Source organism: Festucalex cinctus, chromosome 15, assembly GCF_051991245.1.
Source record: "Festucalex cinctus isolate MCC-2025b chromosome 15, RoL_Fcin_1.0, whole genome shotgun sequence".
In the NCBI taxonomy this organism is placed as follows: domain Eukaryota; kingdom Metazoa; phylum Chordata; class Actinopteri; order Syngnathiformes; family Syngnathidae; genus Festucalex; species Festucalex cinctus.
In genome coordinates this window covers 945,468-970,000 of record NC_135425.1, presented here as the reverse complement: position 1 = coordinate 970,000, position 24,533 = coordinate 945,468, and the positions used below count along the sequence as shown (strand labels likewise).

Genomic DNA, 24,533 nt, shown 5'->3' with positions numbered 1-24,533 from the left:
ACAGTACACCAACAAATTAAATAAAAAAATAAATAAATAAATAAAAGGTTTGCATACTAAAATAATTATCTTAGCTCTGTTTAGTCACAAATATAGCTAGTGTGAAATCTGGGCTTATATAGTTGAACACAAAGCTGCATATTTGCAGGTAACCATGACTTTGTCAATTGTATGAATGGCAACAGAGGGACACACACAGGTTGCTTTTACCTTCAGTTATTTGTTATGCCTGCCACTATATGCCACTGGCATAGATTGAATAATAATTTAAATTATAATACAATAATAATAATAGTAATAATAATAAATAAATACATAAATAAATAAATTATTTAATGAATTAGCTGTGAATAATATCCCACTTTCTTAACTCCATGACATATTAGATTTTTTTTTTAAGTCACTGCATACCGAACTAAACCGAAAACCGTCAGCACAAGACGGAAAACCGAACCGTGGATTTAGTGAACCGTCCCAGGCCTTATATATATATATGTATATATATATATATATATATATATATATATATATATATATATATTAGGGGTGGGAATCTCTGACATGAGGCCGATTCGATATGTATCTCGATACACAGGTTGCGATTCGATTGAAAAACGATTATCTTTCAGGACAGAACGGTTCGATACGGTTCGATTAAGTTTGGGAACAATACACTTTTCGATTCGATACGATTCATTTCAATATTAAAAACTTATAGCGACATTTGTTGCTTGTAAACAATCTTAAAACACCACAAATTTTTACAGTATCGACAAATGTGTTAAAAAAGAAGAACAACAATGTCTTCTATATTTGTATATATTGAATCAATTATTTAAATGGATCGCAACAAAGGGCTGGTCAATATGACTGAAAAATGTATCAGTTTAAATATTTATTAGTCGTTATTGACAGTTATAATAGTTTTTTTTTTTTTTATTCAAAATAAGGATCAGGAAAACAAAAAGGCTGATAATTCAATTTGAAATATAAATATTTAACCTTTAAAAAGACACCAACACAATTAAACAGAATATGTGCACATTGTGAAGTATTTCAGAAACATAAATTTAAGACATGAAATAAACCTACCGTCCAGCCAAAAGAAATTTGAAGCCACCTTATGGAACAATAAATCTATCAAACACATTTTAACCACTTAATATATGCAAAAATATTTCCAAAAGTTCATTTCCCTTTTTATTAACAATTTTTGTTTTTAACAATTTTTGTTTTTCTTTTGTCATCACATTTATTTTTGGTTAATGTATGAGATCTTTTTTGTTTTTTTAATCTGAGACATCATGATGACCACGGAATCACTACTGTTTAAGTTTTGTTTTTTGGGCTGTCGTTCATTTTGAGTTTGATGACGTAATTGCGGTCACGTCTCAGTTCTCCTATCTTCTGCTCATGCTAGTTGTGTACACTGACAGGGAGCCACAAACTGAGAAATGAGATACTTGCAGTGTGCTTTTAGCTTAGCTGGTGTGTTGGCTGTGGGACATACCTGTGTCGTTTGAATCCATGCATTGGATCATCACGGGAGTTATTCTTTGGGTCGCGCGCAATACCAATTCTTTTGGCTCGCGCGCAGTACCAACGCCGGCCCGGGACATACAAGTGCACCGAGAGGACTCGATAGCCATGGGAAATACCGGGATGTACGGCACCGGCTTCTGCTAACTGTCTCCAGTTGCATGTTGTCACTCGGTGTGCGCGACTGTGCGCGCTCGCCGTGCCGCGAGCACGGCGTTGACGGTCGGCGCCCCCCCATAAAAAGGTGCGTAACGTCTTTGCATTATGTTTACAACATCCAGGGAATGAAGCGTCTTTGAGCGCTACTTTGCTATCTCTCTGTAAACACGGAAGTAGCTTGAATAGTGATGCTACTGAAATGTAACAAAACAAGTAGAGCACGGCGCAGAACTCTTGCTATTGTTATGAAAACCATAAAGCCTCACTCGCAACCGATTCACAGCCACGCGATATCCGGTACACAGCTTTACAAGCAATGTATCTAAGGATTCCCGGCGTGTTTTGTATTGGTTGACAAGGCTGCTACCGATACGGTCGTTTAGCTTCCCTTGACAAACGATGGTTCGGTCGAATCGTTTTTTTGTCCCACCCCTAATATATATATATATATATATATATATATATATATATATATATATATATATATATATATATATATATATATATATATATATATACATACATATATAATATATGTACATATATATATATATATGTGTGTGTGTGTGTGTGTGTGTGTATAAAACGAAAAAAATAAAAGTCACTCTTCAGTCACTAAACTCAAAAGTAAAATTATACATCTCCGATTTGATTTAAAAAAAAATAAAAATAACAAAAAAAACACTAGCAATCGGTAGCAATCCTTGTGGGTGGATCGTGGTTTAGGTAGTTTCCCATGGTCTGGATGGTCCGCGAAGGCTAGACATATCTAAAGTAATCACAGCTTTCTAATTCAAACCTGTCTTTTATATTTTCAAAACTTTGCATGTTCCCCTTTTCTACAATTGTGCATATTGCAGTGACACCTCCCATTTCACATCTCTTGAAGCTATAATCTTTTCCTGGCAGAAAGTCGCTATCATATGTCAGCCACCTTAAAATCTTCACTATTGCATTCCACGAATTTAAGGTGAATTTTGTAATTGGATCTATCAAGCTCTCCTTTCTCTTGAAAAGTTCCTTGTCCCCTAACAGTGCTTGAATCTTCCCCCTTCATTTCCATATCTTTGCATTTGGCCATATAATTTCCATTGCACCAATGTGCCACTGCTCTAAGTTGTGCTGCACAATAATAATCTTTAAAATTTGGGACTGCCATTCCTCCTTTCTCCTTAGGCAACTGTAATGTCCCTAGTCTAATCCTTGTTTTTTTACCCCCCCAAATTACCCTTCTCAGGTTTCGCTTGATGTTTTGATTAATCCATGTGTAATTTGTTTTACACATTTCGTCCTTTCCTTTAGTGATGTATACGCCTAGGTATTTTAACTTCCCATATTCCCACTTTAGTTTGTATCTCTCTTTAATCGCCATTGTGGGTGTATAGTTTAGAGCTAAGATTTGCGTCTTTGACACACTGAGTCTATACCCTGAGTAATGACCATATTCCTCCAATAGATCCATCAGTATCGGAAAACTGGGGATGGGTCTCGAATAAGCTTCGGCTTCTACCCGTCAGCCCTTCTTTCGGATGTCAATGTTGCAAATGATGTGATGTGATTGATGTAAGCTGTAATGTGTCCGAAAGGAAAAAATGAATAAACTAATAAACTAAAAAAAACTCACATCTGGTTGTGTTATATATACTATCACGTCATCTGCAAATAGGCTCAGCTTATGTCCTGAACCCCTCAAGTCCACACCCTTAATATTGTGATTCTGCCTAATTGTTTTAGCTAGAGGTTCAATGAATATATCAAAAAGTGTTGGTGAAAGGCAACATCCCTGTCTTGTCGACCTCTCGAGTTCGATTCGATCTGTCAGGCTGCCGTTTACTTTCACTCTCGCTGTTGGCCCATCATACAATGCCCTTATACTCCTTATTGAATCTACACTGAATCCAAATGTTTCCAAAACTAGATACAAATAGGTCCACCCCACACTATCAAATGCCTTTTCTGAATCTAGGCTCACTAAAACCAAACTTTCTCACCCTTTGAACCTCCTCCACGATGTGAATTGTTTTCCTAATATTATCCTGAGCCTGCCTTCCTTTAATAAATCCGGTCTGATCTTCGTCTATAATATCAAGCATAAACGACTCAAATCTTTTAGATATGATTGAGGTATAAATCTTATAATCCACGTTAATAGATATTGGCTTATAACTACTGCATAGCTCTTTATGCCTTACCCTCTTTAGGAATTATTGATATTATAGCCTCTTTCCAGGACGGGGGAGTTACTCCCTCCTTCATTGTGTACTTAAATGATGCTAACAAGAGGGGAATTAACTCCTGCCTAAACACCTTGCAGAACTCCGATGGAAAACCATCACTGCCCTAAACTTTAGAATTCTTTGTTCTGTTAATGGCATTCTCCAGTTCTTCCTCTGTAATAGCTGAGTTCAACAATTTGTTCTGTTGTACCCCTATCGACGGCAAGTCAATACCATTTAAAAAAAATTCTCAATATTCTCTTCTCTCGCCGAATCTGGTTGTGTATATAATGTCTTATCATACTCCTTAAATGCTTCTTCTATCTCATCTGGCTCTTTGAATAATGTATTAGTTTTGGGATCCCAAATCTTGTGAATTGTGTTTAGTGTCTGTTGTACTCTTACCCTTCTCGCCAATAATTTATTTGCCCTTGGTCCACCTTCGTAATAAGTCTGCTTAACATACCGCACTCTTTTTTTCCACTTCTAATAATATTTTCTATCTCTCTCCTAGTTTCTTTCAGCTTTTCAAGTACCTCAGCATTAGTATTTTTATGCTGATTTTCTAATTCTTTGAGTGGTATCGTTAAGTTGTGATACCTTTTTTGTTTAGTCCTTTTAAGCTGTGCTGTTCTTGCTATGAATTTTCCTCTGATTACCGCTCTCAGAGCATCCCATAAAATAATTGGGTTCACTTCCCCGTTATTTTCTTCTTTATATCTGGTTATATCACTCTTTATTTATTTCACCAATTCCTTATCATTCAATAGACCTACATTCAACCTCCAAACCTTGTTCGTCCTTTTACTAGTAAAGTCCACCGTCAGATATACAGCACAATGGTCTGACACGTCCGCGACACCAATCTGACACTCTTTTACTCTGTGTTTATCCCCCGTCTTCATAAAAAAAATAATCTATTCTAGCATAGCTAGCATGTGGGTGTGAGTAGTGTGTGTAGTCTCGATGTTGGCTATGCACTTCCCTCCATGCATCAATAATTCAAGCTGCTTTAGTTGTGTGCATATACTTTGACATATGCGTCCTGTATTTCCTTGTACTTGTCGTGTCTTAATCGTGATTAAGCACAACGTTGAAATCCCCCCCACAGATCAGAATTCCATCCATTTCCACAGCCAAAACATTGAAAAGGTCTTCAAGAAAAATCTTGTCACTATCTGGTGGAGCATACACATTGGTTAAGGTAACCAACTCCCCTTCCATTTTCCCCTTAACCACAACATATCTCCCTTCTCTATCTCTTATTTCTTCGTATATTTCAAATTTCACTGAATTTTTGATTAATATAGCCACCCCTCTCCTATGACACTGCTTAAATGAACTATAAAACGTGTTGGTTGGTATACCCATATCTAAGTTTTTTATGTTCTTGCGATGTAAGGTGCGTTTCTTGCAAGAAAACTACTTGCATCTCTTCCTTTCTTAATTTTGCCAACACTTTTGCCCTTTTTACTGGATTATTCATTCCAATGACATTTAATGACACCATTCTAATACCGCTATGATGCACCATAATTCCAGTTGAAAAATCTTCTTATACCCCACATGTCACAGATCACAATATGTAAAACAACAACTACTGAACAAAAAAAATAAATTTTAACGAACCAAAATTGAACTTCCAAGGTATTTCGGGGTTTGAAATGTTTAACCCCTATTCCCTGTTGGTGGGTGAGGGGTATTGGCTCTCCTAATGAGAGGGCCCCCCTAGTGGCGGAGATCTCCTCCAACATTGATCTCCCAAACTCACTATAAAAGTTGAACATCTAATATTTTGAGCTCCCGGCAGGAGCTGAGTATAGTTTCCAAGCAATCTTTCATCCTCAACCATAGTAATACTATTAGGTTTTGTTTTTTTGTTTTGTTTTTTTCCCCAAAATAATTAACCCTACAAGTGGGTCAAAATTTTGATCCTTAATACAGGGCCCTTTTTTTTCTGTCCATGTCCATAATGTAATGTCCATAAGAGAAAACAATAAAATAAATTTGGAAAAATATAAAAATAAAATGAAATAAAAATAATAGACAAGGCAAGGCAAGGCAAGTTTATTTGTATAGCACATTTCATACACAAGGCAACTCAATGTGGTTTACAAAAGGAAAGACAACACATAAGCATCAAGAAACAGTAGTTAACATTCAGAGGAAGAAAAATAAATGAAAATAGGTTACAAAATTCCCCTCTGTGAGCCGGCACCTTACCGTGGTGGAGGGGTTTGCGTGTCCCAATGATCCTAGGAGCTATGTTGTCTGGGGCTTTATGCCCCTGGCAGGGTCACCCATGACAAACAGGTCCTAGGTGAGGGGCCAGACTAAGCACGGCTCACAAAACCCCTTATGATGAAAAAAATTATTGGAGACACGTTTCCCTTGCCCGGACGCGGGCTCTCGGGACATGGAATGTCACATCTCTGGCAGGGAAGGAGCACGAGCTGGTGTGTGAGGCCGAGAAGTTCCGACTAGATATAGTCGGACTCGCCTCCACACACGGCTTGGGCTCTGGTACCAGTCCTCTCGAGAGGGGTTGGACTCTCTTCCACTCTGGAGTTGCCCATGGTGAGAGGCGCAGAGCAGGTGTGGGCATACTTATTGCCCCCCGGCTCGGCCCCTGTACGTTGGGGTTCACCCCGGTAGACGAGAGGGTAGCCTCCCTCGCCTTCGGGTGGGGGGACGGGTCCTGACTGTTGTTTGTGCATATGCACCAAACAGCAGTTCAGAGTACCCACCCTTTTTGGAGTCCTTGGAGGGTGTGCTGGAGAGCGCTGCCCCTGGGGACTCCCTCGTCCTGCTGGGGGACTTCAACGCTCACGTGGGTAATGACAGTGAGACCTGGAAGGGCGTGATTGGGAGGAACGGCCCCCCCGATCGGAAACCGAGCGGTGTTCTGTTATTGAACTTCTGTGCTCGTCACGGATTGTCCATAACGAACACCATGTTCAAACATAAGGGTGTCCATATGTGCACTTGGCACCAGGACACCCTAGGCCGCAGTTCGATGATCGACTTTGTAGTCGTGTCATCAGATTTGCGGCCGCATGTTTTGGACACTCGGGTGAAGAGAGGGGTGGAGCTGTCAACTGATCACCACCTGGTGGTGTGTTGGCTCCGATGGCGGGGGAAGATGCCGGTCCGACCTGGCAGACCCAAACGTATTGTGAGGGTTTGCTGGGAACGTCTGGCGGAATCCCCTGTCAGAAAGAGTTTCAATGCCCACCTCCGGCAGAGCTTCTCCCTTGTCTCGGGGGAGGCGGGGGACATTGAGTCCGAATGGGCCATGTTCCGCGCCTCCATTGTTGAGGCGGCCGATCGTAGCTGTGGCCGTAAGGTGGTCGGTGCCTGTCGTGGCGGCAATCGTCGAACCCGCTGGTGGACACCAGCGGTAAGGGATGCTGTCAAACTGAAGAAGGAGTCCAATCGGGCCTTTTTGGCCTGTGGGACTCCGGAGCCAGCTGACAGGTACCGGATGGGCCAAGCGGAACGCGGCTTCGGTGGTTGATGAAGCAAAAACTCGGGCATGGGAGGAGTTCGGTGAGGCCATGGAAAACGACTTCCGGACGGCTTCGAAGAAATTCTGGTCCGCCATCCGGCGTCTCGGGAGGGGAAAGCAGTGCACCATTAACACTGTGTATAGTGGCGATGGGGTGCTGCTGACCTCGACTCGGGACGTCGTGAAGCGGTGGGGGGCATACTTCGAAGACCTCCTCAATTCCACCGACACGTCTTCCTTTGAGGAAGCAGAGTCTGGGGACTCTGAGGTGGGCTCTCCTATCTCTGGGGTCGAGGTGGTTGGAAAAGCTCCTTGGTGGCAGGGCCCCGGAGGTGGATGAGATCCGCCCGGAGTTCCTAAAGACTCTGGATGTTGTGGGGCTGTCGTGGTTGACACGCCTCTACAACATCGCGTGGACATCGGGGACAGTGCCCCTGGATTGGCAGATCGGGGTGGTGGTCCCCCTTTTTAAGAAGGGGGACCGGAGGGTGTGTTCCAACTACAGAGGGATCACACTCCTCAGCCTCCCTGGTAAGGTCAATTCAGGGGTACTGGAGAAGAGGGTCCGTCGGGAAGTCGAATCTCGGATTCAGGAGGAGCAGTGTGGTTTTCGTCCTGGCCGTGGAACAGTGGACCAGCTCTACATCCTCCACAGGATCCTCGAAGGTGCGTGGGAGTTCGCTCAACCAGTCCACATGTGTTTTGTGGATTTGGAGAAGGCGTTCGACCGTGTCCCTCGGGGAGTCCTGTGGGGGGTGCTTCGGGAGTATGGGGTACCGAACCCCCTGATACGGGCTGTTCGGTCCCTGTACAACCGTTGCCAGAGTCTGGTCCGCATTGCCGGCAGTAAGTCGGATTCGTTTCCAGTGAGGGTTGGACTCCGCCAAGGTTGCCCTTTATCACCGATTCTGTTCATAACTTTTATGGACAGAATTTCTAGGCACAGCCGAGGCGTTGAGGGGTTCCGGTTTGGTGGCCTCAGCATTGCATCTCTGCTCTTTGCAGATGATGTGGTGCTGTTGGCTTCATCAAGCCGTGATCTCCAACTCTCACTGGAGCGGTTTGCAGCCGAGTGTGAAGCAGTTGGGATGAAGATCAGCACCTCCAAATCCGAGACCATGGTCCTCAGTCGGAAAAGGGTGGCGTGTCCTCTCCGGGTCGGGGATGAGATCCTGCCCCAAGTGGAGGAGTTTAAGTATCTTGGGGCCTTGTTCACGAGTGAGGGCAGGATGGAGCGGGAGATCGACAGGCGGATCGGTGCAGCGTCTGCAGTGATGCGGACTCTGTATCGGTCCGTCGTGGTGAAGAGAGAGCTCAGCCAAAAGGCAAAGCTCTCGATTTACCGGTCGATCTACGTTTCGATCCTCACCTATGGTCATGAGCTGTGGGTCCTGACCGAAAGAACAAGATCCCGGATACAAGCGGCCGAACTGAGTTTCCTCCGCAGGGTGTCCGGGCTCTCCCTTAGAGATAGGGTGAGAAGCTCAGTCATTCGGGAGGGACTCAGAGTCGAGCCGCTGCTCCTCCGCGTTGAGAGGAGCCAGCTGAGATGGCTCGGGCATCTGGTTCGGATGCCTCCTGGACGCCTCCCTGGGGAGGTGTTCCGGGCATGTCCCACCGGCGGGAGGCCCCGGGGAAGACCCAGGACACGCTGGAGAGACTATGTCTCCCGGCTGGCCTGGAAACGCCTTGGGATCCCACCGGAGGAGCTGGTTGAAGTGGCTGGGGAGAGGGAGGTCTGGGTTTCCCTCCTAAAGCTGCTGCCCCTGCGACCCGACCTCGGATAAGCGGTAGAAAATGGATGGATGGATGGAGGTTACAAAATTCACTAAAAAGAACATACAATAACAATCTTAAAACATTATTCAACAAACTTTAAAACAATTAACATAAGGTAGTTTAAAATAATTAAAAAAAAAACCACTTAATTAAGGCTGTTTAAAAGTCCCTAATCAAATGTATAAGAAAAAAGCAAAGTTTTTAACCTGGATTTAAAAGCATTTACACTCGGGGCTGACTTCACTTCTGTTGGTAGCCTATTCCATCTGTGTGCAGCATAATAGCTAAATGCAGCTTCACCATGTTTGCTTCGAACTCTGGGTTCCACTAGTTGGCCCAAGTCTGTCGATCTCAGAGCCCTGCTGGGTTTGTACTCAATCAGGATTTCTTGGATATATTCAGGACCCAAACCATTTAGTGATTTATAGACGAGTAGCAGAACTTTAAAATCGATTCTACAGCTGACTGGGAGCCTGTGTAAATCCTTAAATACTGGAGTAATATGTTCTGATCTCTTTGTTTTGGTCAGAACTCGAGCTGCAGCTTTCTAAATGAGCTGCAATTGTCTCATGTTCTTTTGAGAGAGTCCAGTCAGAAGACCGTTACAGTAATCTAAGTCTGCTGGAGATAAAAGCATGGATAAGCTTCTACTTGGTCTGCTTGAAGCATGCAGTCCTTCAGTCTGGATATGTTTTTCAGCTGGTAAAAGGCTGTTTGAGTGATGAATTTAATATGATTGCTGAAGGTAAGGTCTGAGTCTATTAGTACCCCACGATTTCGAACTTGGTCTTTAGTTGCTAAAGACAGTGACTCAAGCTGTTTTTTAACAGCAATCCTCTTTTCTTTTTTGCTGAAAACAATGAGCTCCGTTTTGTTTTCGTTCAGCGGAAGGAAATTTAGGTTCATCCAGTTGTTAATTTGCTCTTGAGAATGACACAATACGTTAATAGACTGCTGTCATTTGGGGACATTGATAAATAGAGTTGTGTGTCATCTGCATAACTATGATAGTCAACATCGGCGTTCTGAAGCATTTGACCCAAAGGTAACTACAGACTGAACAACAGGGGTCCAAGGACTGACCCTTGAGGAACCCCACATGTCATGGCCTTTCGATCAGATTCAAAATTTCCAATAGTCACAAAGTAACTCCTTTCCTCCAAATAGGACCTGAACCATTTAAGGACTGTTCCATTTAATCCCACCCAAGTTTCCAGCCTGTCCAACAGTATATTATGATCAATCGTGTCAAATGCTGCACTGAGGTCCAACAAGACGAGCACCGAGCAGGCTGTGACTATCGCGTGACCGGTAGCGAGACTGGGAAAATCTAACATGGCGGCGCTCTGCTGCTAAAATAGAATTAGCTTTATATTTCTAATTAAACCCGAATTTAATGATTAGATAAATTCGATTTTTTTCTTTTCTAAGAAAGATCGGAAATATTATCCAGTGTGGACGACCTCGAACGTTTTATTGACGATTATTTTTATAGCTGCGCGATGGATGATCTGGCGGCTAGTCGGGATAATCCTTCGAAAAAAAAAAGGAAAAATGACTCGTCAACAGACACGGACGATTTAGCAACCGCCGACGTATCGGTGAGTATGCTGGATTCCATAAATAAAAAACTTGACGTCCTCTGTCTTATCCGCGAGGACGTCAAAGAATTAAAGGCAAGTTTGGAATTCGTTAGCCAACAGGTAAGCGATCTCCAATGCGATAACTCCGAGCTACGCTCCTCTCTCGTCGCTGTCACAGCCGAGTTGGAGACGATTAAAAAGGAAAATAAAATGCTAAAGGAAACGGTCTTAGATGTTCAATCCCGTAGTATGCGGGAAAATCTAATATTCTCAGGTATATCCGAAAATTCTCCAGATAATCCAGAGGGTGAGATAAAAAAATTCATGACATCATCGCTAAAGATCCCACAGGAGACGGTAAATAATATCTCTTTTCACCGTGTACACCGGCTCGGAGCTCGTAAGGGCAATAAGCCCCGTCCTATTATTGCTAAGTTCGAACATTTTAAACATAAAGAATTGGTAAAAAGTAAAGGACGGGAGCTCAAAGGGACATCTTTCGGGATGAATGATCAATTCCCAAGAGAGATAAACGAGCGGCGAAAAGTACTGTTTCCTATAATGAAACAAAATAGACAGGAGGGTAAACGGACTTCGATGGTCGTTGATAAATTATATATCGACGGCCAGCTATTCCGAAACCCAACCTCGACCCCTTGGCTGTTCTAACTGACAATTGGTAGAGCCGAGCATTGTGTGATTATTTGACGTATGTATATGTATATGTATATGTATGTGTATGTATATGTGTATATATGTATATATATGTATATGTATATGTATGTATATGTATATGTATGGATAATGGGTTACGAAATAGAATATGAATTTATATTATGCATAGGCTATATAGTAATAATAATAATAATATAAAAATATATTCTTAAAAAAAATAAATTAATAATAATAATAATAATCTCGCTTAGGTCACCATTTACTGGTGTATTGTTATGTTGAATCCCCCACAGATTTCCTTCACACTCACTTCCCCCCACGTTTCTTCACTATTATACTTATCTACTTGCTATCTCTCTCTTTATATAAATTATATAAATTGCCTAATTACTCTTTTGCTATCCTACAATATGTTAATATTAATAAGCAGCTTATATAGATGTATACATAAGACTGAGTCTATATTGCTTGTATGCAGAAATTAGTTCTGGTCTCCTGGAATGTGTGTGGCGCTCGCTCCCAGGCAAAAAGAATAAAAATTTTAGACCATCTCTCAAAATTTAAGGCAGATATTTGTCTCCTACAAGAAACCCACTTACAAAAATCAGAAGAAAAATTATTTATAGATAAAAATTTTAGTCAAGTTTACTCTGCCTCCTATAATAGTAGACAAAGAGGTGTCTCTATACTTATACATAAGAATTTATTCTTTACTCTAAATAATATAGTAACAGATTTAGAGGGCCGATATATTATTATCCAGGTAACTATATTTAATAAAGTATATACAATTGGGAATTTATATGCCCCAAATAATGATGACCCTGATTTTTTCCATGAATTTTTTTCTCGGTTACTCGATTTAGCAACAAATTCTACTATTATTATTGGAGGTGATTTTAACACAGTCTTGAACCCGTTAATAGATCGTTCTAATAATACGATATATACAAGGCGATTACGATCCGCTAAAGTAATAGATGAATATATGGAGGATTTTGGCCTCAGCGATGGCTGGAGACTTCAAAACCCAACTAAGAAGGAATTTACTTTCTTCTCTGCTGTGCACCGATCATTCTCAAGAATTGATTTTTTCCTTACAAATAATTCTATTGTTGATAAAACTGCTATAAAAATACATTCTATAATTATAAGTGATCATGCACCAGTCTCCCTCACTCTACAAATTGACTCTACCTTTAAACCTCCCCCGATATGGCGTTTTAACATCTCATTACTGAAAGACGTAGAGTTTGATAAAATTATTAGAAGGGAGTGGGCAGATTTTTTGGAAATAAATGACTCTCCAAATATATCTCCATCTCTTCTCTGGGAAGCTGGGAAAGCGGTAATTAGAGGGAAAATTATATCATATTCAACTTATAAAAAGAAACAGGATCAAAAATTAGAAAAATACCTGGAAGACAAAATTAAACAACTAACTGATGAATATGTATTAAACCCAAATAATCAAATATGGATAGAACTACAGAATATAAAAATACAGTTAGATAACATGTTATCTAAAAAGACAGAGTTTATAATACAACAGTTGAGATATAATAATTTTGAACATAATAATAAATCAGGTAAATTCCTGGCAAATCAACTTCAACGGAATCGGGAAAAATCTCTTATAACGGCTATTAAAGATATAAATGGTGAATGCACACAATCACCAGAAGAAATTAACCATATTTTTTATAACTATTATCGAAATCTATACACAGAAATTAATAGACCTAACCCTGAATATATTGAGGAATTCCTAAACAGCTTAAATATACCTCAGTTATCTATTGAACATAAAGATATTCTCGATACCCCGCTTACTATAGATGAGTTGTATCGTGCTTTAGACAGTATGCCTAATGGCAGAGCACCTGGTCCAGACGGCTTTCCGGCTATATTTTTTAAACATTTCTGGTTAATGTTTGCTCCATTATTTCTAAGAGTAGTAACTGAAATTAAAAGTAAAGGTGATATACGTCAAGATATGAATATAGCAGCAATTAAACTTTTATTAAAGCCAGAAAAAGACCCTACCCTCCCGTCAAGTTACCGACCGATATCACTAATTAATACCGATATTAAAATTATCGCTAAGGCCTTGGCATCTCGATTAGAGACGGTAATCTCGACAATTATTCATAGTGATCAAACAGGTTTTATTAAAGGTCGTCATTCTACTAATAATATTAGGAGACTCTTTAACTTGATTAGTATGTCACAGCGGTATGATAAAAAGGCAGTTGTTATTTCGCTGGATGCAGAAAAAGCATTCGATAAAGTTAACTGGTCCTTCCTCTTTGCTGTCTTAAATAAATTCGGCTTCGGGGAGTCATTCATTCAATGGGTCTCAATATTATATGATTCTCCTAAAGCTACAGTTACTACGAATGGGATTACATCACAGAGTTTTACTTTACAAAGGGGAACAAGACAAGGGTGCCCAATTTCTCCTTTATTATTTGCTATATTTATTGAGCCGCTTGCATTAGCTATACGTCAGGATGGACGGATCCAAGGAATCCACTCCGGGACAATAGAACATAAAATTAATCTATATGCCGATGATATATTACTCTATTTAGAAGAACCTGCTATCTCGCTAGGGGAAGCATTTAAATTAATAACTAAATTCTCTCACTTATCAGATTACTCTATTAACTGGACAAAATCAACATTATTACCTATTACAGAAAATTCATGGAATCCTACAAGTCAGGATCCACACTACTCCTTTCCTACAGGTAATTTAAAATACTTAGGTGTTAAAATTTCACCTAAGTTAACTGAATTAACTTCTTTAAATTTTTCACCATTATTGGATAGTATCCGTAGTGACCTGGAGCGCTGGAATAATCTTCCGATCTCTTTAATAGGACGGATAGCTACTATAAAAATGAAAGTTTTACCAAAGATTAATTATTTATTTTCAATGATTCCATTTAAACCTACGTCTAACTGGTTCCAATCGCTGGACTCTGCTATAATAAAATTCTATTGGAATAAAAAAAAAGCCAAAATTAGTCTATCTACTCTTCAGGAAAGTAAATCTAAAGGAGGTTTAGAGGCACCAAACTTTATGTACTATTATTTAGCTAATCAACTACAATATCTTGTGCTATGGACACAACCCAACAGAGATACTAACTGTTGGTTGGAATTGGAGCAGAAGGATTGTAATAATCTTAGACTGTCAGATTTACTCTTTATTACAAAATCAATAAGACGACATAATTGTTTTAAAAACCCAATGATAGCCGCCACCCTGACTGCCTGGTGGAAGGCATTAGAAATTACAAACTCCCAATTGGCGCCCTGTGGGCTCTCTCCCATTTGGCATAACCCCGACTTTCAACTTAATAATCAGTCGTTCCATTTAAGCCTATGGGAGCAGAAAGGAATTACACACCTTCATCATCTTTTCTCAGATAATAAGTTTATATCGTATACAAACTTGGTCCAGAAATATGAAATAAAAAAGGGAAATTTCTTACATTATCTGCAAGTTAAAAATATGGTTAAGAAACAAATCCCAACACTTCAGGATACGCTCCAACTGCCTGTCTTAGCTAAAGATATTATAAAGCTTTCTCCAACAACAATAAAGAAAATATCAAAAATATATAAGTTATTTTTATACACAAATAAAACGTATTTACCGACTTTAAAATGGGAAAAAGACTTGTCTATAGTTCCGGAACTCTATAGTTCCGGAACCAGACTTTTGGACCCAAATCTGTGAAAATGTATTTAAAATGACCAAACAGACAAATTTGCAACTTATCCAATATAAGATACTTCATAGAACATATATTACACAATATATGATGAAAAAAATGGGACTCTCTGACTCCGACATTTGTCTCCAGTGCTCACAAAACACTGCCGATACTTATCTTCATGCTTTATGGTCATGTACTCCAGTGCTGCATTTCTGGACTAAAATCTTGGAAAAGCTCGCTGATATATTAAACTGTAGGCTTCCTGTATCTCCAAGATTGTGTTTACTAGGTGACTTAACAATAACTGAGCTACCATGTAAACAATCTCAATCTATATTTATAGCCCTTACTATTGCTAAAAAAATAATCCTTGTCAATTGGAAAAATAAACAATCTCTAAATATCGACCACTGGTTAAACTTACTAATAAATTATATCTCAATGGAAAAAATCTCTGCCTTAAATAAAAATCAAGTATCAAGATTTAAACAAATGTGGTCTATGTACATAGAATATTTTAATCTCAATTTGGCAACTTAATCCTGCCAAGATTCTGCCTGTTAACGAGAGCCACCACATCGTTACAACTTCTGTTTTCGCTGCTTCTGTATTTGGTATTTTGTATCTGATTGTTTTTATTTTTATATAGTCAGGAACCTAGTTGCTGCTAGTGGGCTCGAGCATACCACACTATACGACACTATACTCAATAACTCCTTAAGATCTATTTCTAGTGGGCACTAAGCATCAACACTTGGTGTTACTGCATGCTAATTAGTCAACTTTCTTGACGCCGTCCCCTGTGGTCGGGCGGGGGTGGGGGTGCTGGGGGGCGGGCGTGCCACCTACACCCGCCGGGTTGGGTGAGGCCCCGCTGGTCGCTCCTCTTACTCACTTCACTAGCTTGCACTATACACTTTGTAAATATACACATAGGGCACACAACACATTTCTTGGTGGGGTGGGGAAGGGTGGAAACACCGTCTTCACCCTTCAACTCCCCTCCAATTTTAATGCACCTCACGTCCAAGGGGAGGGGTGAGTTGGGGCGGGGAGCCATCAGAGGGGATGGACTGCAGTGCCTGGCAGCGCTGTGGTCCCCCCCATTTGTGTCCCTGCCCCACCACTTTGTCCCTCCATTCCCTTTTTTAATGCACCACACATATACATATTCATTTTTTTGGGGGAGATACGGGTGTTTCGGAGTAGGGGAAATTTTTTTCCCTCTGCTCCGACTCACCTGCTCCCAATTTTAATGCACCACACGCACACACTTGTATATACACTGGGTGGGGCCACATTCACGGTGTAAGGGTAGAGCTCGCCAGTCGGCGAGCTGGCGGACTCAGTAACAGGGTTAGGTGTCACTAGTACTCTGGCGTGACGACCGGGGCCTCTCCCCACCGGGCTCGGTGTTCTGGTGTTCCGCCTTCTCCCCTGGTGCTTCCTCCTCTGCTTCCCCCCTCCCGCCGCTGGAGGTGGGGTGGGCACATCTTCCCTCTCTGCGCTGCTGCCCGGTGCCGGTTTCCGGGGGGGGGGGTGGGGGGTTCTCGCGGGGGGCCGGGTTCGCGGGGGGGGGGGGGGGGGGCGGCCGTCGGGGGGGGGCGGCTTGTTTGGGGGGGGGGTGGAGGTATGGGTGGGTGGGGGGTTGGGTGCTGGGGGTCGGGGTGTGTTCGGGGGTTTGGGGGTCGGGGGTGGTGGGGCCTGGGTCGTGGTGGATGGCGGGTTTGGGTGGGGTGCGGGGGGGTCGTGGGGGGGTGGGGGCTGGGGACCGGTGGGGCGCTGTGGGGGCCCGCTGGGCCTCGTTCTGCGGCCTTGGGCTCGGGGGTGTGGGCCGGGGCTGGGGCGGGGGTGTTCCGGGTGTCTGGGTCGGCTCGCCGACCGGTGTCCGCTCGGGTGGCCTGGGGGTGGCCTTGGTGCTGCCGCGGCCTGGGGATTCCGGGGGGTGGAGTGCTCGCTTTGCTGGGCCGCGGTTGACGGCTTCTTTCTTTGGTGGTGGTCCTTATGCATGCCAGATCCGTCGCACCAGCATCTACTGAAACTCAACAGAAGTACCCTCTCCCTCCCACAGCCCCTTGAATCAGTTGGTGCTGGTGTCTGTGGTTCTCACTCTGCTTTATCTATCCTTCCCTCCTTCCTCTCTTTAGTTTTTCCTCTGGTCACTTGAGATCTTAATTTATTAGAAGTATGAGGTTTCTGGGGTTGGCATAAGACTCTGGTTTTGTAACCACGCAGGAGGGGTCTTGTTGGTGCTGGACTTCACCTTGATGGATTGGATGTACTGGCTTCTATGGATCTCACTCTGCCTTATCGATCCTTCCCTCCTTCCTCTCTTTAGTTTTTCCTCTGGGCTCTTGAGATCTCGCTAAATTTGCTGGAATTTAGAGGCTTCCGGGGTTGGCGTAAGACTTTGATTTTGTAATCATGGGGAAGGCAGGAAGTGTTTGGTCGGTGCTGGATTTCACTTTGATTTACCTTTCTTTTCTCTTTATTTCTTTTTTTTTCTGACCTTTTCTCTGGTCTCCTGACCATTTAAACCTCACGACTCTGGCAAGATTCTGAAGTACCTGGTTAAAGGGATAGGGTAATGGGATATTTATAAGGTTTTAGGTGAATGAATGAGTATAAATTTATACGTATTTGCACGCACGCACACGCACGCACGCGCACGCACGCAAACGCACAGACGCAAACGCACGCACGCACGCAAACGCACGCACGCAAACGCACGCACACATACACACAAAAAAAAAAAGGAAAAAAAAAAAAAGGAAAAAAAAAAAAAAAAAAGAGCAATGATGACAAGACGTTGAATCGGTAAGACTACCGAATGAACAATTCTGAGCTCTTAAAAAAAAAATAAAAAAAAAATAAAAAAAAAAAAAAAAAAAAAAAAAAAAAGCCGAGCACCGATACCTTCCCTGCATCAGTGCTCAATCTTATATCGTTCAGTACTCTAATCAGAGCTGTTTCTGTACTGTGATGAGGTCGGAAACCTGACGGGAATTTTTCCAAAAGTCCGTTTAAGCTCAAGAAATTGCTGAGTTGATTAAAAACCACTTTTTCAACTATTTTAGTTACGAAGGGAAGGTTTGCGATTGGTCAATAATTTGCTAGCAGGGAGACATCCAGTGTTATCTTTTTTAGAATGGGCTTGACGGCGGCTACTTTCAGAAATTTAGGAAGCTCACGTGATTGAAATCAGCAATTAATTATTTGTTGTAAATCGATCTGAACAGATTTCACAATGGTTTTGAAAAAGCCAGATGGTATTGAGTCAAGACAGCTGGTGGAAGGTTTCAATTGCTGAACCAAGTCTACTACAGTATTTTGATCCACTGAGTCAAATTCTGTCATAGTAATTAAATTATTCCTAGGTGAATTAAAAAAAAAATAATAATCGGTCCTTAACCAAAATTTTTCTTCTTTTCTTCTGCTTCTTCTTCTTTAAATATCCATGCCCAAAATAAGCTTTTCTTTTCTCCATTTTTCATCTCCCATAACAAAAAACTAACTTTTTTTTTTTTTTTTTTTTTTTTTTTTTGGTAACCTCCATAAAAAAAATAAATAAATAAAATAAAATACAAATAAAACTAGAGCTGCGAGCAGCTATAAAGGGCCCTCGCAGCCCTGGCCACGTTGGGGTACTTGCAGTTTGGGATACTGGCACATTGGAAGCAGAATTTCTTTAAAAATGGCATTTTGCCAGGTGTGATGAGTGTGTCAAGCTCAATGGGTTTTGGTGATTGCTAAGATCTGCCAAAATCAGCGTCTTTTTTTATTTTTAGGCAATGAGTTGCCCTGATTGGTATTTTTTTCAAAAGTACATATACACATCATCGCTCATACTCATTGCACAATGTTGCTTTTATTGTCCATAGAGGCGCTAAAAAAAAAAAAGAAACTAAATAAAAAAGTACATATGTTTGGATCGTTCTGATGCCAGTGAACATATTGAGTGGTGCAAAGTAAAAGAATATTCATAAATGACTTAGTTATCACACTAAGAATGAGTTTACAATTTTTGTAAAAATACCGTAAGTGAGGCATTTTTTTTATGCCTCAAGGACAAGGTGGCACTGTATTTATAACTGAATTTTGTCATAGAGATACCTTCAGGCCTTGATGATAAATATACATTTCAAATATGTGATTTTTTGGAGCATGTACCTGGGAGTTATTAAGCATATCCTTCATTCACGATATTGCTTTTAATGTCCAAAGAGGCTATCAAAAATAAATAAAACTAAATAACAAAAATATGTATGTTTGGTTAGGTCTGATGCCAGTGAACATTTTGAGTGGTGGAAAGTAAAAGAATATTCATAAATGACTTAGTTATCACACTTAGAATGAGTTTACATTTTTTGTAAAAATACCTTAAGTGCGGTATTTTTTTTTATGCCTCAAGGGCTAGGCGGTGCTGCATATATAACTGAATGTTGTCATAGAGATACCTTCAGGCCTTAAATATTAACATACATGTAAAATTTGGGATTTTTTTGGAGAATGTTCAGGGGAGTTATTAAGCATATCCTTTTTCATTTGGAAACATGTTTACAATTTTTGTAAATATACAGTAAGTGGGGTATTTTTTTGTTATGCCTCACGGGCTAGATGGCACTGCATATATAATTGAATATTGTCATAGAGATACCTTCAGGCCTTGACTATAAACATACATGTCAAGTTTGGGATTTTTGGAGCATGTAAGTTATTAGTCTAGTTATTTAGTCGTATTTCTTTGGTGGAATCCTCTAAGAGTGCAAGTTCAGCAGAGGCTGCTGAGGTGGAAGGCATTACAGAGGATTCTACAGCTTAAGTGTTTTCCAACCCGTATTTTCATGACTATAAGGCGCACTTTCTCAAAAATCGATGGTGCTCCTAATAGTGAGGTGCGCCTTGTGTGTGGACCAAGGTCCAAAATCTGACTGGCTGCGTATGAGGATTTCCCATCGACACATTGCTTATATACAAGAAAGGCAGACCTATTAACAGGCGTTTTGAGAGCCTGAATTAGTCAACTGAAAGATTTCAATTGAAAAGTTATATTAGAGAATGCTGCACACAAAACATGAAGAGGAAAATAAATTAAGAGCCAAGAATGAACAAACAATACAAGTGCAAGAGTTGTTAAAATAGATAAGAAATAAATAAATTCAGTATGGCATCAGCGCTCTCACACAGCCCATGCAAAAAAAAAAAACAAAAAAAAAAAAAAAAAAGGCCACCAACATCCTGGACAGTAACAAGCATTTATAGTCTATAAAATTCATTAAAGGAACTGCAAAATGAAAAATCAACTTTTTGGAGCGTTTAGCCATGTTAAAATGCTAATTCCTCACCAAAAATATCACCGAAGTGGTGTTTTCCTCCATTGTGGGAGGATTTCCCGTTGACACATTGCTTACATATGTAAGAGGATTTATTATCACATTGATATATATGTATTTGCGGGGATCTACAGGTATTTTGTTTCTGCTTTGGGAGGACGGAACTACAGTATTTTAAATGAGCGCGATTGGCGGAAGGAAACATGAAAAGGAGGGGGAAGTGATTTGTGACAGCGAAAGAGTCAACTGAAAGATGACGGCATGCCAACGCTCAAGACACGCCCAGCATGATGAGAGCACGAAAGAGTCAACTGAAAGATTACAAATCATTTACTAATAAATAGAACTAGAAATGTTCTTCCTTCCTTATCCTATTTTCAAAAGGTTTGTAACACTGGAAAGCTTGCTGAACACAGAAATGACAATATAAAAATGTCAATCTTTTTTAATTAATTTCAAAGTTAAATTAGAGAATGCTCCACACAAAATATGAAGAAGAAAATCTATCCATCCGGGTAAGAAACACCGTGGCACAGCAACTTCCAGCTGATTACAGGGAAACGCTGGCCACCTTCCGAAGCTACTGCAGTCAGAAAATTGCCAACAAGCATATCCAGCCCAACCACATCACCAACATGGACGAGGTGGCACTGACTTTTGACATCCCGGTGAACCACACTGTCGAGAAGATGGGGACCAGCATGGTAGCGATACGCACAACGGGGGCACAAGAAGTCTGCATTTACTGTTGTGCTTTATTGCCATGCTAATGGACAGAAACTGCCACCGACAGTGATTTTCAAGAGGAAGACGCTCCCGAAAATAACATTTCAAATCGGAGTCATCATTAAGGCCAATCAAAAGGGCAGGATGGACGAGAACAAAATGAAAGAGTGGCTGAGGTGTATGTAAAGAGACCAGATGTTTTTTTCCACGCGTCACCATCTCTTCTGATCTGTGGCTCAATGCGCACACATCTCACAACCTCTGTTAAAGAGCAAGTGTGGTAAATGAACGTGGAGCTTGCTATCATTCCGGGAGGCTTGACTAAGGAACTTCAACCGCTGGACATAGGTGTAAACAGGGCGTTCAAAGTCAAGTTGCGAGCGGCTTGGGAGCGCTGGATGACGAATGGCAAAAACAGATTTACCAAGATAGGGAGGCAGTGCCGTGCGATTCACCACAATTTGCCAATGGATCATGAATGCTTGGGCGAACGTGTCTGCTGGCACTATTGTTCGAGCTTTTTCAAGAGCAGGCATCATTTCCGAGGAGCCGAACGACAACGAGACTGACGAGACTGACTCTGACAATGAGACGGAGCCTGCCGTGTTTGATGGATAACTTGCTCAGTTGTTCGTTTCGGTTACAGAAGATGAGGACTGAGGGATTTATGGATTGATCAAAAGCAACGTGAGTACATTGTTTTATACTTCAAGTACAACTGAACTCAACGTTTACATTGTTACGGTAAATCGATAAAGTAGCGAACTCAGTTTAGCTCCGCTCGCTGCCTTTTTAAAAAAATATGCTAGCGTTAGCATGCATGCCAATGTATGTTTTAGCATAATACCATCCTACCACGTTAGAGCTAGCGTATGTTTAACCGTGCCTGCGGCCAATAGTGAGGTGCGCCTTATGTGTGTGTGTGAAAGTCAGAAATAGCACCCGTAACTGAGACTGTGCCTTATAATATGGTGATCTTCTTTGTAGTGTTTAACAGCAGCTGGCAAATTTGCAAACGTGATAAAAATTTTGCGAACATTTGTAACATTTATGGACATCAGTCACTGTTCGTATCTACAAAATTGACCTCATATAGTGTACATATCGCCTCGGTGCATACCATATGAATTAATGCGATAACTTTTGTCACTCACATTCTGACAAACAGTGATTGCCGTGAACCAAGGCCAGGTGAGGTGTACTTCTCCACCAATGCCAGAGTGCTGAAACCAAACTTGTGGATTGGCTCATTGGAATCAAGAGGAGGGAAGTCCGCGTCCACCTCACCATCATCTTCCGCAATATGAAGGCAGTAAGCATTCACATTCTCACTGTCGACAGAGTGAACATTAGTAAAAATGGATGTAAACAACTTGATGAATGTGAAAATGTTAATTGAAATGTTTGTACATACTTAAGTTTGGGTTCACGTCCCTCACTTGTGTATTGCCAACAGATTAGCCCAATGAGATCATGAACACGGGCATTAGCAATGGTTACTACTGCCATAGGATGAACTTTCTCCTGTCCCATTTGCATTGAGAGGTAGACGTCTATCTTTTTTGTCGCTGTTGTGCCAATATGGCCCTTGAACAAAGGTACAAATTGAACAGACGGAGCACAGAAAAAGTGTTTACAAATATTAACAGCATTGTCTTATGCTTGAGTTTATATGACGGAAACAACGCGCTTCGCGTTGCGCGTCATCAGGTTCACCTCAAATCTGTCAATCGTTTCCAGGTGTGCTTAAACGCTACAGATCACATTACTTTTTTAAATACATTTTAAACAGGCAGGCACTAAGAACATTCAAAATAAAAACATAAGAAACAAGTCAAATCCTGTGATTCATTAATCCCAAGAGGTTCAACAGTAGATAGTTCATGAATCCATGAGTTTTATCTTTACAATGTCTGACAATAGCAGAATCAACTCAACTCAACTCAACTTTATTTATAAAGCGCTTTAAGAATAGGCGTTGCTGTATACAAAGTGCTGTCATAAACATCCGTTTTGCAGTAAACAAGAACAAAGCAAACATTTTGAAGTGTGAATACAGGGTTTTTTTTGTTTTTTTTTGTTTTTTTACAAGTAAATACATTATACATCAGTGAACAGATAAGAAGTAGTGAATAAAGAGATAAATAAATACATAAATAAGTAGACTAAATATCAAACTCATACACACCACAAAACACCAAGAACAAGTCTCATGTTGCGCCAAAAGCCAAAGAATACAGATGTGTTTTAAGACGTCTTTTAAAAGAGGATAACGAGGGGGACTGCCTAATATTTAGTGGTAGGTCGTTCCAAACTTATTATTTCTAACGGCTGCTGTATACTCTGCAATACAGCAGTATACATCCCTGTCCCGAAAAAAAGGGACACTAGGAACTAGTGATTTGATTTGATGAATTTTGATTGATTTGATTTTTATTGAACATATAAACGAGCAAACAGCAGAAAAAAAAAACAGAAATTAAAAGAAAAGAAAATCCCAATAAAATCATCAATCAATCATAGTTTACATGTTCAAAAGGGAGTCGGAAGAAGCTAGAAACTTATGTAGTCCTACCCCTTTTACTTTATATATTTAAACCTATTTCATATTTGTATTCTTTATTCCCACACGTTATTGAGATTCTTTCATCTTACTTATTGTGGGATGCTGACAATCAAACTACTCCTACATTATACTTCCGATTTACACCGTTCAAATTTCAACTTGCTGACAAAATTCACGCCTTTCGGGGTATTTATCGTTTGACTTCATATTACTTACAGTACTCGCATAATTTAATGTTAAAAATCTACTTTTCCCCATTCAGTTTTAATGGGACTGACACGGAATTTTTTCTAAGTCCCATTTTCCACGCCCACTTCCATACATACAACAGACCATTTTGACTTGCTTTCTGATATTGCTCAGTGGCGCAGTTGGGAGAGTGCATGTACAGTAAGCAGGAGGTCGCAGGTTCAAAGCCCACTGCCGACTGTACATTGCACATATGTCCGTGGCAATTACATAAACGGATATTAAGTATACCAACTGACTATCATACCAGGAATTGCGTTATACTGACATGATCAAACGCATGTGTCCCAAATCAGCGCTGATGACTTTCAGCGTCAGGTGACACTTTGAATTACAAATACGCCAATTCGCTCTGCTGCTCACAGGTCCGGTGGCTCACTGGCTTAAGCGCTTGCGCCAGGTGAATAGCAAAGACAGCCAGATCAATGGTTCGCTGGTTCAAACCTCGAATGGAGCAACTTTTGGACAT

At 40.9% G+C, this 24,533-nt stretch overlaps 1 protein-coding gene across 3 annotated transcripts in view; it reads right to left on the bottom strand.

Annotated features, from left to right (window-relative positions):
* Positions 1-24,533, bottom strand: part of mapkap1 (MAPK associated protein 1) — a 313,550-nt gene that overhangs the window by 114,748 nt on the left and 174,269 nt on the right. For all 3 annotated transcript variants that reach the window (XM_077498025.1, XM_077498027.1, XM_077498026.1), the window contains exons 5-6: positions 22,664-22,836; positions 22,404-22,580 (exon numbers count right to left, since the gene is read on the bottom strand). In XM_077498025.1, coding sequence (XP_077354151.1) covers positions 22,404-22,580; positions 22,664-22,836 — 350 coding nt within the window. The remainder of the gene's footprint in view (positions 1-22,403; positions 22,581-22,663; positions 22,837-24,533) is intronic.